The sequence below is a fragment of the Sinocyclocheilus rhinocerous genome, unplaced genomic scaffold, assembly GCF_001515625.1.
Source record: "Sinocyclocheilus rhinocerous isolate Xijiao unplaced genomic scaffold, SAMN03320098_v1.1 scaffold1294, whole genome shotgun sequence".
NCBI lineage: Eukaryota > Metazoa > Chordata > Actinopteri > Cypriniformes > Cyprinidae > Sinocyclocheilus > Sinocyclocheilus rhinocerous.
In genome coordinates this window covers 3,150,945-3,166,651 of record NW_015656157.1, presented here as the reverse complement: position 1 = coordinate 3,166,651, position 15,707 = coordinate 3,150,945, and the positions used below count along the sequence as shown (strand labels likewise).

At 36.7% G+C, this 15,707-nt stretch overlaps 2 protein-coding genes across 4 annotated transcripts in view; both read left to right on the top strand.

Annotated features, from left to right (window-relative positions):
- The window catches only part of march2 (membrane-associated ring finger (C3HC4) 2), a 10,343-nt gene extending 5,596 nt beyond the window's left edge, over positions 1–4,747 (top strand). The window contains exons 4-5 of the mRNA XM_016527113.1: positions 2,695–2,904; positions 3,915–4,747. Coding sequence (XP_016382599.1) covers positions 2,695–2,904; positions 3,915–4,073 — 369 coding nt within the window. The 3' untranslated portion in view covers positions 4,074–4,747. The remainder of the gene's footprint in view (positions 1–2,694; positions 2,905–3,914) is intronic.
- Positions 4,748–9,255: 4,508 nt separating this feature from the next.
- Positions 9,256–15,707, top strand: part of LOC107719628 (heterogeneous nuclear ribonucleoprotein M-like) — an 8,730-nt gene continuing 2,278 nt past the window's right edge. Inside the window, exons 1-11 of one of the 3 annotated variants that reach the window (XM_016527110.1) lie at positions 9,256–9,546; positions 10,773–10,948; positions 12,297–12,349; positions 12,944–12,951; positions 13,052–13,145; positions 13,942–14,208; positions 14,295–14,448; positions 14,550–14,599; positions 14,965–15,025; positions 15,132–15,230; positions 15,333–15,374. In XM_016527110.1, coding sequence (XP_016382596.1) covers positions 9,500–9,546; positions 10,773–10,948; positions 12,297–12,349; positions 12,944–12,951; positions 13,052–13,145; positions 13,942–14,208; positions 14,295–14,448; positions 14,550–14,599; positions 14,965–15,025; positions 15,132–15,230; positions 15,333–15,374 — 1,051 coding nt within the window. In that variant the 5' untranslated portion in view covers positions 9,256–9,499. Of the gene's footprint in view, positions 9,547–10,772; positions 10,949–12,296; positions 12,350–12,943; positions 12,952–13,051; positions 13,146–13,941; positions 14,209–14,294; positions 14,449–14,549; positions 14,600–14,964; positions 15,026–15,131; positions 15,231–15,332; positions 15,375–15,707 lie in introns of those variants that run through there. The other 2 variants (XM_016527111.1, XM_016527112.1) reach the window with 2 other exon arrangements.

Below are 15,707 nucleotides of genomic sequence, written 5' to 3'. Positions count from 1 at the left end.
TGCCGGATTCGCCAAAAGCTTTTGTTGAAAGACGGAGCAAGGGGCGTGGCAGTACTGAAACACCGTCTAAGCTGTTCGCCAATCACAACGCACTGGGACAGCTAACCAATCACAACACATTTTGTTTTTCGGAAGGCGGACCTTCATCAAAGCCGGAACTAATCGAGCCGTTTGTGCCAGGCTGGGGAGAAAAGTATTTTAATAATGTAAATTATGTGAAAAATAATGCGTTTTTCGAACCACCAAGCATGAGAGCATGTTCTAGTACACCCCCAAAACATAATCAATACTTTGTAAAAGAGCATAATAGGACCCCTTTAAGAATTGCATTGTGCAAAAAGTGCAAAGTGCATGTGAATTAAAAGCAGATGGACACGAGCAAGCAAGCAGACATTGACCTGTTTTTTCCTGTTTGGAGCACTACAATTTTCTCAAGTTTTACATGATTTGAAAAATATTTTTGTATATAAATACATTCTAAAAGGCATTCACAAATCGAACAGAACGTTTAGTGGAACTTTTTTTGACTTGAGCGCTGCGTTTCTGGAAAGCCGTATCATGCTCGAGACACTGCAGAAGACGCAAAGGTAGTGCAGTGGAGTGGAAAAGCATGTGAAAAACTCTCAACGTGACTTAATGTTCTAAAACAACAACCAGGCAAAGTCAATTTTCTCTCACATTTCACTTGCCATAAACACTATACTTCTAAGACAACATCACCGTAATCGGAGTGGATATTTTTACGCTTAACGTGGCTTATGCATTAGTGATATTAAAAGATCAAACTCAGAATATGAACGCAACGCGAAAACTTTTATGTTAAGCGTTTACCTCCCACTGTAAAAAGTGGTAACGTGCAATTGTTATGTTAAAGAGCTTTTTCAATTTCTACCTCTTCTTACCCTTACATTTAGTTTTGCCTCCACATTCATAGATTAAATATTTATTACTGCAGGGATTTCAGCAGGGGCGGTTCTAGGGTTTCACCCTCAGGGGGGTTACTAGTTTAAGATTTCCATCTTATTGTAAGTTATGTGTTCTCTGCATTTTGTGGTGGAAGTGACATTTTAAACATTTTTGGAATGTTAAAAATGTTGGAACTTTGAACTTTTTTTTGTCCTAAGAGGCTAAAGTTAATTTATGCCAGGATTTATTTATACTAAATACATATAATTAAATAATAATATTTTTGTTAACACTTTATTAGAGATAAATAAAGATAATTTAGATAATTTAATACAAATTTGTTTTGAAGTTATGCACAATAGTAATTTATTTACATACTTTTTAAAAATTATTGTTATAATTGCATACATATGTTACACATGAAAACAAACTCTGTCGATATTTATTCACCCTCATGTTGTTTCAAACCTGTGTGGCTTTCTTTCTTCTGCAGAACACAAAAGATGATGTTGAGGTGAGGTGATGAGGTGAAATATGTGATGACAGGATTTCCATTTTTGGCTAAACTGTGTCTTTAAGACTCATACAACTATAATGCATAGCAAAGAAAGAAATGCAGAAGCCACTCAGCACTATATGAAACTCACCCCCATACTTTTTTCCCACTTCACTTATAACTCTCAAACTCCTCGACTATTCATATTATCTCGGAGACATTAGATACAAAATACAAATTAAGACGTAACCGACTGTTTACGTGGATACTCATCAAGACAATAATTTTGTGCTCCAGAAGATGCAAAAGAACGGTTCCTATTCTCTCTCCTTCTACCATCTTAAATACACATTTTTCCCACTCTTACAAGTTGAACCATACTATGTTTTATAAAATAAACTCTTGTCTCACAATATGATTTATACATGACAATTGGGAACAAGAGTTAAGTAGATAAATACAATTAATACCATTAAAAAGAGGACAGATAAGTCAAACATATTTGCACAAATATTTCCATAAATTAGCTAACATGAGTGCTTCTCAAGTTTGCACCTCTTCTTGCCGCGCCCACCCAGTTAGATCAGGTAATACATACGAGCAAACCCCCGTAAATATTATAACAAATGAACCAAAAAGAATAAGAACACAGTAAAAACAGTGATGGAAGACAACTTTAAGGTCTCTCCATCACATAATGTCTTCAGAATCATTAATACAAAAAATCGGCTAAGAATTTAACATATAGCTGTAACCTGGCACAGGAAGGTAGAAATCATGTCTTTTAAGGCAGTTTTTTGATGATTACGGTATAATACAAGACTTCTTCACCTAACAAATGGTTGTTGAAAGCAAAAATGCTATGAAATGCAAATGCATTCGTATTTCATATCATAATCAAAAGAAACAAATATTGGATTTCATATTCAGCAAATATGATGCAGGGCGGTGCTATCATTACTGCTGACATTATTTATGCTGTATATTTCTGTTCTTTTGAATTGATCTATTTTCATCTCAGTTTTGTCATGTGTAATTGGTTGGGTACACATTTCTCAGTTTAAAAATTGTCCAAACAATACATTTAAATAAGTTACTTTACCTTTGAATAGCACTTGTGGACCCAATATTGATAACGAATTAAGTTAAAAAGTGGTAAAATATTTTTCAAACTGGTCTTTACAAAGAATGTCGACCATGATATTGGTTATTGGTCATAACATATAATTATTGGTATTGGGCAAATTGTCTATCTATACATCATCAGTAAACCTCACATCATCTTTCAATAGTGGCTCAGGGACCCGGGCCCCCGGAATGAGAAGCGCACCCTCTTCTGTGACATGGTGTGCTTCCTGTTTATAACGCCCCTTGCAGCCATCTCAGGCTGGCTGTGTCTACGGGGAGCACAGGACCACCTGCACTTCAACAGTCGCCTGGAGGCAGTCGGCCTCATCGCTCTGACCATCGCACTCTTCACCATCTACGTCCTCTGGACATTGGTAGTGTATTACATCCAATTAAATGCAGATTACATTGACATTTTTATTCTAAAGCAGAATGTTGACATTAATTTTGGGGGAATCACACAAAGACTTATCTGAACATGTCTGGGTCATATTTCACCCCAAAAATAGAAAGGAAGTAAAATAAATAATGCTTTCTGTTAATTGTGTAAAATATGTTTTAAAATGCAAAGAACGCAAAGAGAAATCTTGTTGTACTGCAATGCCAAAAGTATCTTGTTGTCTTTACCAAAATGCAAAAAAACTTGTCCTCATTACCATAATACAAAGAAATCGTTTTTATTGTGCAATGAAAAATATCTTGTTCTCTTCTCCATAATGCAAAAACATATCTTATTCTCATTACCATAATGCTTTTTACATTTTTTTTGCTTCTAACACGGTAACCACTACTTTACAGTGTAAATGTTTCTCCTTTCTGCAGTGGTAAAAAGATCCTGTTCTCATCACCGTAATGCATAAGAATCTTTCTCATTACTGCAATGCAAAAAAATCTGTTTTTTATTAATGCAATGCAAATAAATTCTCATTAATATGAAAAAAAAAATCATCATTGTAGTTCAAAGAAATAAAATTTTCATTATCATAATGCAAAAAAATCCCATATTCATTACCACAATGCAAAAAAACTCATTCTTATTACCATAATGCAGAAAAAACTTTCTCATTGCTGTAATTCATAAACAATTTAAACTTTTTACTATTTTATGCTGTAATATTTATTGTAACACCTTTAATTTATGCTGATTTTAATGCAAAAAAAAAAATCTTTGTGTCCTCACAGGATGTTTCTCATTATATTCCGGTAATGACAGTTGGAGAGTGGAGAGAATGTTCCTGTAATTTTTTTAATCATACTTCCATACTTTTTCTTCTCATTTTGGCGTGAAATGTCACCCAGACATATTTTTCATGAAATTCATCGTTTTAATCTTTAGGACCCGGTCCTTTAACCAAAAGTGTGAAAAAGTGTCCTTGTTTTGCAGGTCTCATTCCGCTACCACTGTCAGTTGTATTCAGAGTGGAGACGAACCAATCAGAAAGTCCGCTTGCTCATTCCTGACACCAAGGGTGCACACTCTACCCAGCATTCCTTGCTTTCCACAAAGCTGCTGAAAAAGACAGCAGACGAGACCATAGTATGAGAGACGTGGTGCGGGGGAACGGGGCCCGATCGCGGTGGTATTAGCGTGCTACATGTTCTTGACGCAGCGTCGTCAACTAGAGCCGTGGCATTATGGATGCATTATTTTCTATTTAATCCTTTTTTATCTAAATATGTGAGCACTTCATTTATTTTATTTTAATTTTTTTCACCAGTCTCTTTTAATGTTTTTTTTGGAGCCTTTATAAGTGTGTTGTTTAAAGACACCTTTTATTTATCTGGGGCTTGAACAGCCAGGCTGAGGCCCCATACTGTTCAGTATGCATTGTATTTGAAACAATCAGAAAACTAACTTATGTGTATAGACGATTCCTTTGAGCACAGTGGCGAGGGATTATGACTCAAGTACATACGGCTGCTGAAGCTTAAAACCAAATCTTTCTTTCGTTTTCGATATATCGTTTTTTTACTCGTCTACCTTCAAGTACTTTCCATCTGAACCCGACGGAGTCGCACCTAAGCGAACTTAGTTCTTGTGGCTCCTATACAATTTAGTCAAGATATAAATATATACACACTAAGTTAACAAGTAAGCTCTAAGCTTCGATCGATATGGGTATTACAGGGCCATATGCCTGGGCAATGAATGTGGAGGCTGATGTATATCTGCTGCGGCGTAGAGGACGCTCAAGCTCATCCGGAGCGAGAAAGGAAGGCGTGTGGCGGGAAAAAAAAAAAAAAAAGAGAGTGCAATAACACGCCGCCATTGTCATGATTCTGCTGTGGGCTGTTTTTCCAAACCGAATGGTCTCCGAACAATGTAAAACAACATGCGGTGATTCTAAAGTCGTAGCATTTTCTGACAACGTAGCCTAGATGTGAGCTGAACAAATGTAGATACGTATACGCTTTTGGGATGCAAATATGTGGCAACTTTGTTGTTGAGTTGTGGTAAGTGCAGATGCAAACAGACCTCTACAGTTCAGAATCATTTTCAAAATCTTTTTTTTTTCCTTCGTTTTTTTGGTGTTTAAAGACAAATGTGTATGTGTGTTTACTGTATGCATTTTGTAAGCTCTGCCTATTTGTGCTGTTTAGAAGGTATCAAATAGCCGAGGTTGAGGAAGGCATACTTGGGATTTTGTAGCAGTTTACTTTGTGGAAGATGCAGGTCAAGCCGCAGAGGAAGAAGTAATCGTTAAGCTAAACATCATTGCCAGACCAGTAATGAAACCGTCATCCATGAATGACTCTACAGTATTTAAGCAAAGGCGTCTTTTAGATGTGTGTCGTATTGGTGCAAGAAGAATCTGCAGAACACCATTCATCAGATCTTTTCATTCCCTACTGTTACGTACCATCTGAAAGTGTGGGAATGGTTCTTTGGGATATGCAGAATCGTAATAATTGCACATTTGCCACTCTTTATGTGGACTTTTTGCGCCTTATGCACTTGCTGTGGAAGATCTAGGTCTGAAAGTGTGCGATTTGCACAAACTTTTGGCGGTAAAGTTCACTTAGGGAATTGTTCACCTGACAATGAAAATGTCGTTATTTATTCACCGTAATGTCACTCCAGTCCAAACTTGACTGCTGTTATTTTAATCATAGAACAATTTTGGTGAATCATTTCTGGAAGGTGTACAACGACAGTTTGTAGTGATCTTCTCTGTCAAGCTTCAAGATCGCAATGAAAGCGGTTCTTTTGTGCTCTTTTACAAGTCCATCCGATAGTTAAGTGTATCTCACAATTCTATTTTTTTTTAACAATACCAGCAAGTATTCAATAAACAGTATTACTATTTTTCAGTTCACTTTCACTTCTCCACTTCACAAATGCTGCTGGTATTGTTCAAAAAATATATATATTTTTTTTCTCGATGCACCTTGTTCATTTTGTGAATCATACAGAACTACCTCACAATTCTGAGAAATTCAGAAAAGTTGTGAAGTGTTAACTCACAATTAGGTGGAAAAAAAGCCAGAATTGTGAGAAAGTTGCAGTCACCTTTTTTTTATATTCTGTGGCAGAAAAAAAACTGAATTGCAAGATTCTAAACTCAGAATTCTGAGGAAAGAAAATTAAAATTGTAAATTGTAAACTAAGAATTCTGAGAAAAGTCAAAATTGTGAGATTAGGGTTAGGTTTTTTATCTTAAAGAATTGTAAGATAAAAAGTTGCAATTACCTTTATTTATTTATTTTTTTATCCCGTAATGGAAAAAAGCATATATTGGAGGAAAACAAAACAACAACAACGACAACAAAAAAAACAGCATGTGAATTTGGAATAACATGAAGGTGAATAAATAATGACAGAATTTTATTTGTGGCTGAACTGTTCTTTTAAGGCTAATAAAATGAGCTACCTAAGATATGTAGGTCCACTAATTATTTTATTGTAAATTCTGATGCGTCTCAATTGTAAATGTGTAGATAAACTGATGTCTCTGTTATTAAGAAGTGTTGTGTGCTGTAGGTGCAGGGTTCAGTATGTGTGTGTGGAGCAGACAGGCCCATGAATGTCTCGATTATTTGATGACCACTTTTTTGAAAGGACGCAGCTGATTGGCTTGCGCTTAGACGCTTGTAGTTCACGCGGTCGGAGCGGCACTGACGATGTTCAGTGCCTCAAACGAGCGAGTTTGAAACCAAAAGGTGCTTCTGTAGTTGGATATTCAAACATGCAAAAGGCCCCCCCAATGGATTATTTTAGGAATAATCCATCATCAAAATCATCATCTTTCCCATTACTCAGTGTTTTTCTGGAAAGAAGTTGCTCTTTTGTGCTGATTTGAACCATCATCTCAAACCACTAGTGGTGTTGAATCACCAACGATAGGCAACTTTTAATGCTAACTTGAGGAATACTGTCTCGTTGTTGTGCTTCCACCTGCTTTCTTCACTTTTTGGGCCATTCCTTGGTTATTTTGCAATGTTGGGTAATACATAGAGAGTGCAATTTCTAAAATATTACAATGCAATTCTTACCTATAACCTTAACAATACAAGCTGATTGGCTTGCGCTTAGACGCTTGTAGTTCACGCGGTCGGAGCGGCACTGACGATGTTCAGTGCCTCAAACGAGCGAGTTTGAAACCAAAAGGTGCTTCTGTAGTTGGATATTCAAACATGCAAAAGGCCCCCCCAATGGATTATTTTAGGAATAATCCATCATCAAAATCATCATCTTTCCCATTACTCAGTGTTTTTCTGGAAAGAAGTTGCTCTTTTGTGCTGATTTGAACCATCATCTCAAACCACTAGTGGTGTTGAATCACCAACGATAGGCAACTTTTAATGCTAACTTGAGGAATACTGTCTCGTTGTTGTGCTTCCACCTGCTTTCTTCACTTTTTGGGCCATTCCTTGGTTATTTTGCAATGTTGGGTAATACATAGAGAGTGCAATTTCTAAAATATTACAATGCAATTCTTACCTATAACCTTAACAATACATGTATGATATATACATAGATGTAGATGTTGTTGCATATGAAGGACATAAGGAGAGGGACAATGTTGAACTCATAGTTTTATTGTTTATTTTGTGTTTTTAACATGCAGTGGATGCCAATGAGCTGGCCACAATATGCAACACTGCAAGAGCAGTTCAGCAGCTCAAATGATGATGTTAATAAAACTGAACTTATCTGTTCCTTCAGCGCATGCTTTTTAAATACAATGGCACTTTCACTAATTTATCATGGAAATATTTCTGTTGTAAATTTCTGAGGGGGGGGTTATCTTTTGTTGCAGTTTCAAAAAGGAGGCATTTCCAAATCTGAACTTAATTGTACACATGTTCGCATAGTTTGTTGATTCAGTTGAAATAGCTCTAATTTTGCCAGTGTGTGTTTTTAATGTATTCATACTGTATGTATCATTTGGCTTCTGTTTTTTTGTTTTCAGTTGTTCATCGAGCACAGGATTTTTATCACTCTGAACTTTTGAAATACTACAATGTTTATGTTGTGCAGTGGCTAAGAGAAAGATGTCTGTAATGTCCTCACCAAAATATGTTGGTGCTTGAAATCAGCCAAGAAAAGTGTGCAAAGCAAATTAAAAACGATGCTCTGGACCTGGTAACTGTGCTGTTGTTCTTTCGAGAGATTTCTGAGGGGTTGCACAATTTCAGAAATGGCTTAAAATCACTCTTTTGGGCTACAAACCATTTTATGCTCTGCATTTTATGGAAGCCTATTTTCAGCACAGAATAAAGAAAAATAAATAAATGTAAACAATTCTGACTGAGATCTAAACCCGCAATTCTGAGAAGTCAGAAAATTGTGGGATGTAAAAAAAAAAAAGGTCAGAATTCTGAGTTTTTTTTCTCTTTCAGAATTATGAGAAACAGTCTGAATTGTAAGATAAGTTACAATTACCTTTATAATGGTTTTTTATTCCATCATGTAGCCTTTCATAGCATTTAATATTATGTTCACATGAAATTAAAAAGCCCCACAGGATGTTGAATTAGAATTTGAAAAAAGGATGATTTTAAATAAAATGAGCTGAATTGCAATTCAAATAGTTAAAACAACTCTGTCCAAAAGTTTTTGTGTCATGAAATTTCCCACCAAAGTGTAATTTCCACTATATATTGATTTATATGCTGTTTAGTAGCAGCATGTGGTTTTCTAACATTTTTAGAAAAACGTGGCAACCCTTTTCATGCCCTTTTTAATTTCATAATTGGCATAGGCCATAATTAGGCCTACATGTAGGCTATACAAAATACATAAGGAATCATTTTCCACACGTTTCGTGTAATGTGAGAAAATTACAGCTTGAATGGAAAAATAAGTGATATTTACCTTGATTTTTCTTTGTTTTCCTCACGCATTTCACCTCAGACTTTTAACTGACACCGTCTCTTTGATACACAAATATTAGAATGAAAATACATTATTAGGAGTAAAATTGTTCAGTGTGGTGGAAATGAGGGGACAGTCGCATCTTTTTTTTAAACAAATGTTTTAATTACTAGGCTCTTTGTTTAGAATGTCAAACTAACGTAATTTTCGTATTTTTTTGGATTTTCATAGACCTTCAGAAAACAAAAAGGGTGAAATATTTTAGGCCTGTATTAAAAATCTAACTATCAATGTCATAATATGATACATTTTTAAAAACAACTCTAAGAATCTAAGATATTTTATGTGAACTGGTCACCTGATAGTTTTAAACTAGAATGCGTCACACGCTGTTTCCCATCATGCCTCTCTTCGCGTCCAATATCAGCTTCGCCTTTTCTGTGTCGCCGCCATTTCACCAGGCGAAGGACTCCAGATTGAACATTTTTTGCTGTTGTGGCGACAACGGAACAAAAACAACACGACTGAGCAGCGACCCTCATTGTTTTTACGACCTTAAACTCGTGTTTGTCTGTATCTAGACCTAGTCTGAGTGGTTTAGAGCAGTTTAATCTGATAAAGGAGGAGGACAGCGAACATCTGAAGGCAAAATGTCGACCGACGTTAAATCCGAGAAGCCAGAGAAACAAGAACAAGGGTAACGCTATAGCTGCATGCCTTTTTACTCAACGTTTTGCTTTTTATATCTTTAAAACAATTGTAGGTACGGAATGTTTTGGATGCATAGCGCGCTTTTCATAATAAGTAGGTTGCAGTAACATATCAGCGTTAAAGGACAAACTCGTCTGTTTGGTTCATATCTTGATGAAACAAAGAGTCGTTGGATTCACAATGGGAAGAAACGAGTTAAGGAAATCTCATGCAATAAATGTGCTTAATACACGAAATAAAGCATGTAGACGAGATATGAACGACTTTTTGTTACGTAACAAGCAAGATGATTGTCCTTTGTTTGCTGCGGCCTAGTTTGTTGCCCTTAATAGACATGAAGTGCTTGTTTAGTTAACATTAAAAAAAAAAAAACACTTTAGCAAAACCATTTTTTTTAGTACTTTCAATATATAAAAAGCTTAAATTTGTTCAATTTAAAATAGTTTTGTATGTATTAAATTCGCAACTAAAAATTTAACGGTTTGCAACAGTTTCCACCATTTGTTGCTGCAAGCTCAACCCTGTCACCCAAGTGATTGATAGAAAAAAGATAAAACACTCTTCTTTTTTTTTCAGTAACCCTGTTATATATTATTTTTTTAAATTAATTTTACTGCTAGAAAATAGTCACAGATTAGGTTTTTAAATTGTATTTAGATATCGTAAGGTTTGGTAACAGGGTTGAAGAAAAGTCAAACTCTGCAGAACATAAATAGAAAATCAAACTGAATTAAGCAGAATAGTTTAGTACTTTTTATTTTAAAAATGCTCATTTGTTTAATATAGTGTCATATTAAATTAAAAAAGAAATTGACTAGAAATATAACATTTAATGGTTTGCAACAGTTTCCACCATTTCTATAGCCGCAAACGCAACCCTGTTACCCAAGTTATTGTTAGGGAAAATAATTCAGTAACTACAAAAACATTTGGTCTCAAACTGTCTAGAGTGACTGTCGGTAATTTATGCTGCGTTTTCAATCCTATTATTTATTTATTCTTATTTAAATACATTTTATTGCTAGGTGTTTAAACTGTATTTAGAAACATCCAAAATTTTGGTAATGGGGTTAAAGAAAATTCAAACTCCGTTAAACATAAATGGAAAACCAAACTAAATGTGGTTTTGTCTCATGTCATGAGGTTGGTTGCATGATTTTCTTTTTTGTCAAGAAAACATTTATCGAATTGCTCGTTTTTCTTTCCATACAGAAATGCAGTGAATGGCAAGTCCAACCATGAGTCGAGAAAGGAGAGGCCCCAGAAGCGTGGTGGCGGGGGACGGTTTGAACCTTACGGAAACCCCAACAAAAGATACCGTGTGTTTGTCAGCAACATTCCCTATGATGTTAAATGGCAAACTCTGAAAGATCTCATGAAGGAAAAAGGTACGTTTTTGTGATGTTTAGTTGTACATCCTAGGTTAGGTTAGAGCCATGGAGCTTTACTTTTAGTTCTGGGGGTTTTGAAGGTGGCCACCTACACAGTTGCTTTAGGTCAGAGGATAAACATCCCATCATGGGGAAGTGGTCTTTTGGAAAAAGGCTGTTCGAAAAGTGTCTCGAGGGGAAAAAAGGCAGTTGTGGAAAACGATTAATAATTCAAGATTGCTAATGTAGGTGGATGGCACTTTAAAACTGTGGGAATTGCATGTACACATAGAACAGAGTTTAATCCATTCATATGAATCTGATGCCATTAATCGGTCTCTTTGGCTTTGGAGAAAGTGTTTAGTTTTTACCCTAACCTGCTGGTTAGTATGTCAGAACAACCTATGAGTGGTAACATTTTCCCCTATCCATGTGTAGTAGCCCCTCCATGCCTAATGATTCGCACGCATGGGGAATTTCATGTGGAAATTGTTGCTTGTAGAATTAAATTGCATTTTCTTTTTTAGGTGAATGCCAGAGTGAATGTTGTTGCAGCAGATCTTCATTATTGTGCCCTTAAAAAATGGATGTGATTGATTTCTGGGGGTACAGGTCTACAGAGTAAAGCAGCTTCTTAAGCTGGTCCTTGTTTTATCTTATGGACAGACGTTCTTGCTGGAGAAATGCCAGGTGGTTCTTCGAGGTAGTTTTTTGACAAACAGACTAGACCTTGTTTGGGTTTGCAGTCTCCTCAGCATCTAATTCTATTCTTGAGTGTTCATCCAACGGGACTTGTTGGAGCTGGTTTGGCTATTCGATAAAATTCAAGAGTCTCAATGCCAATTGTTTAGTTGGGAAGCCAAGTTGGTTCCAGGTGGACGAGGTTTCGGTTTCTGTAACTTCAAACCATTTTTTTTTTTTTTTTAATAATATAGGTTTAGCTATTTTTATTTAGTAACTGTTTTTTTTTTTTTTGCACTAATGCCAAGGTTTAGGTGTGTCGAATGTTTCGGAGGTAGCCGAAGACTTGTTAACTTTACCAGAAAAGGTTCTTTGACGTCCAACAAAGGCCAGAGTTGACAATCCTTCCAATTTCGATGGCTCGGGAGGTCAAATCCTTTTGGTCAGTCTTGGATGTTGAGGTTCCCAGCAAGGGCAGCTTAAGAAGTTTTCCTGAACACATTTTTCAGCTTGCTGCTTGTAGACCTGTACCAGAATTTGTGCTGCTGAGGTGCTGGGGGAGGAGGCTCTGAACTCGCAGGCCGAGCTCACTCTCACCGTCCCCCCGTTTGTGTCTGCTCTAAACCCCAATTGTTCTCTCGGCTTCTCTCCCCTTGGTGTGTGTCGTCTGGAATCTGATTTGTAGTGGGTGAGGTAACGTACGTGGAACACTTAATGGACGGAGAAGGCAAATCAAGGGTAAGTGCAAGAGACGAACCTCCCATTTGTCCGCTTGAGTTCTTACATGTACTCTTAGATTTTAATGTGGGATGTTCAGGACTGGGTTGAGAGTTCAAAATGTGTTGTCTTGGGTGGCATTTGAACAAAAATGGACGCCGGCTGCAGCTCTGAGTGGAACCGCAGGGATCGTTTCCCAGCCATATAGTAATTCTGGTTCTCGTGTGTTTAAGAGGTAGTATTTTTTGCACTGCGAGTCTCATTACTAAACATGGATAACATGGCGTCAATGATTTGTTGAGCGACTCAACTAGTGGGATAACAACAGAAATGGAGCCTGAACGAGTAATTGGAACTGAAGGCCGGTTGTGTATTCTGGTCGTCAATTAATCCTGTCAGTCATTTTGAGTTTGAATGTAATTATGTAACCGTTATGCACGAAGTGAACACCACAGAGAAGTATTATATGAATATTCTTTATCAATTTAGTGTGTCTGAAGTATTTTTCCTGAGTCAGTTGTCAGTGATTTCTACCGGATTTCTTTTGTCTAATTGTCTCTCTCATTCTTGTTTTGTTTGTTCGTTCATCCTGGCTGGTGTGCTGACTGAACAAAGGGTTGTGCGTAAGTATCATTCAGACTATTGATCATTTCTCATTTGTCGCTTTTGCGCAACTTTTGCTAACTTTTTTTTTTTTATTATTATTATTTTTTAATTAAATAGGGTGGTTGAGTTCAGAACGGAAGAGCTCATGAAAAAGGCTGTAGAGAAAGTCAACAAACATGCCATGAACGGTCGTCCTCTCAAGGTCAAAGAGGTGAGTGCATCTCTCAGATGAATAACATTTGGGTGAATAGATAAAATGATTTTTTTTCCCCCCAGTCTATTTGCGACATTAAATTTCTATGCATTTTTCCATGTCTATTTCAAGCCAAGCAGATTTTAAGTTTACCATAAGAACAAAAAAATCATGGTATTCTTCCACGTCATTTTTTTAAAATATGAATATTAAGTAACTTATATCAGTGGACATTAAAATATTAAGTTGCTTTTTATTTTATATTTTTCAATTTTATGAATATATTTATGCTTCAGTCAAGAATATTGGAAACACTGACACGATGCGATTGTAGAAATAGTCTGTCTACACCATAATGATATAAATTCATGTTTTATTTGTTAAGTTTTGTAAATCTCCTTTTTACAATCAGTCACTTTTTTTTTTCAACTTTTGAATGTTAAAAATATTAGATTTTCTGTTGTATATAATTCATATAAAAATGCTAAATGATACCAAAATATTAAAGTGTGAAGGAATACACTTTTTACTTGTTTTTACTTGAAGTTTTGTAATGTTAGAGCTAACAATCCATGGAAAAAATTGTATTCTTCCACATTGTTTTTAATGTTTGAATATGAATTATAGACAACTATTTTAACAGTTTTAATGTAAAATTTTTAGTATTGAAACGATTGTAAAAATAGTCTTGACAAAAGCATGTTAAAATCATTGTGGTATTTTATTCTCCCAGCAAAATCATCATAAATGTGAATACTTGGTTGAATGTATTAACGTGGGCTGTTATAAACAATCCTCTTTGTGCTTCTCCAAGGATCCAGATGGAGTGATTGCCCAGCGTGAAACTAATCGTGCTCACGGGGGTGGTGGTGGGGGTGGTGGTGGTGGTGGACCCCCAGGCATGGGTGGAGGAATGGGAGGAGGCATGGGTGGAGGAATGGGCATGGGGATGGGCCCGGGGCCTGGCGGTCCTTCAATGGTCAACATCCCTCCCAGTCTCATGAACAACCCCAACATTCCCAACGAGATCATCCACGGACTCCAGGCTGGAAAAGTCGGAAGCACCATTTTTGTGGCCAATGTAAGACTTTGAAACCACTCTGTAACCATATGTCCCATATTTTCAAACTTGACCACTGACTTTTCATATGCCGTGTCTCTGCACAGCTGGACTACAAGGTTGGATGGAAGAAGCTCAAGGAGGTGTTTGGAATGGCTGGAGCGGTTGTGCGTGCAGATATCCTGGAGGATAAAGACGGGAAAAGCAGGGGAATGGGAACGGTCACATTTGAGATGCCCATTGAGGCCGTTCAAGCAGTCTGTATCCTTCACAGTAGCTTTTGATATGTGATGTTGTTTGTAATGAAGTTAATACTATTTAAAATGTGCAATGCTTTTAAGTTTTTCCTTAATGGATGTTAGCCATGTTCAACGGACAGCTTCTCTTCAACAGGGTCATGCACGTCAAACTGGCAAGTAATCACATGGGTTTAGCATGGAAGCTTGTTTCTGCTGCAGAATTTAAAAAAAAAAAGTATTTGTGACTCTTTGCATTTTACAAGTTTACATCTTGCAGTCGTTTTGTTTTCTTGCAGTTGCATCTTAATTCAGACTTCTCAGAATATATCTTCAGATAAACTTGCAATTTTACGTTTCTTGCAAATCTTTCCTTTTTTTTTTTTTTCCTCAATTGCGAAAAAAAAAGTCTTGAGTCAATAATGAAGAAAGTCACAACCTCTTAATTTTTATACTTTGGCGGAAACAAGCTTCTATAGTTTAGCGGTACATTGGCAATATGATTTTAAACTCCTCAATCCACCCCTTCACATCTTTTCAGGATGAGAAATCTCTTCCCAAAGGTGACTTTGCTCCCCCAGACCGTCCTCCAGCACTTCCTCGTAAGTGATGATTTCATATTCACGCTTGCTGTATGGACCATCAACCCTAAAACATCTTGCAGTTGGCTAGTTTCTTCTCTAAACCAGTTCCCACCGTCTCATGCAGGTGGTCTGAGTGGTGTTGGTCTCGGTCTGGGACCCGGCGGTCAACCCATTGACGCTACCCAGCTCAACCGGGGTGGGATGGGCAACATGGGACCAGGAGGTAACCGCATGTCGCATGTTGATCTTTTTGGAATGTTTCCTTTTGTACGCACTCACTGACCATCAATCCCCTCCCCTATCCATGAAATCATTTTCTCCATAGGAATGGATGGAATGGGATTTGGTGGCATGGGTAGAATGGGAGGTATGTGTTTCATCTCATCAGCCATTCTTGTAGGGGGTTACTGGTTTGATTTGCATGCCATAGTTCAAGAATGCTCAGTCTATTTTGACGGGCTGTATCCAAACTGCATTGTTCTCCAATGAATTATTGTTATTGTATTTTTTTTTTAAATGCTGCTTTATCCACTATGAATTGTCTTCAATTTCAATTCGTTGTGTATTTTATCTACAATGAATTGTTTTTTTTCTGCTTATTTCTTCTACTTTGAATTATCTTTAAGGTAGCACGTTTTTATCCATTGAGTTATCTTAGGTTTTATTTCTTAAAAAAAAAAAAAAAAAAAAAGTTGCTTTT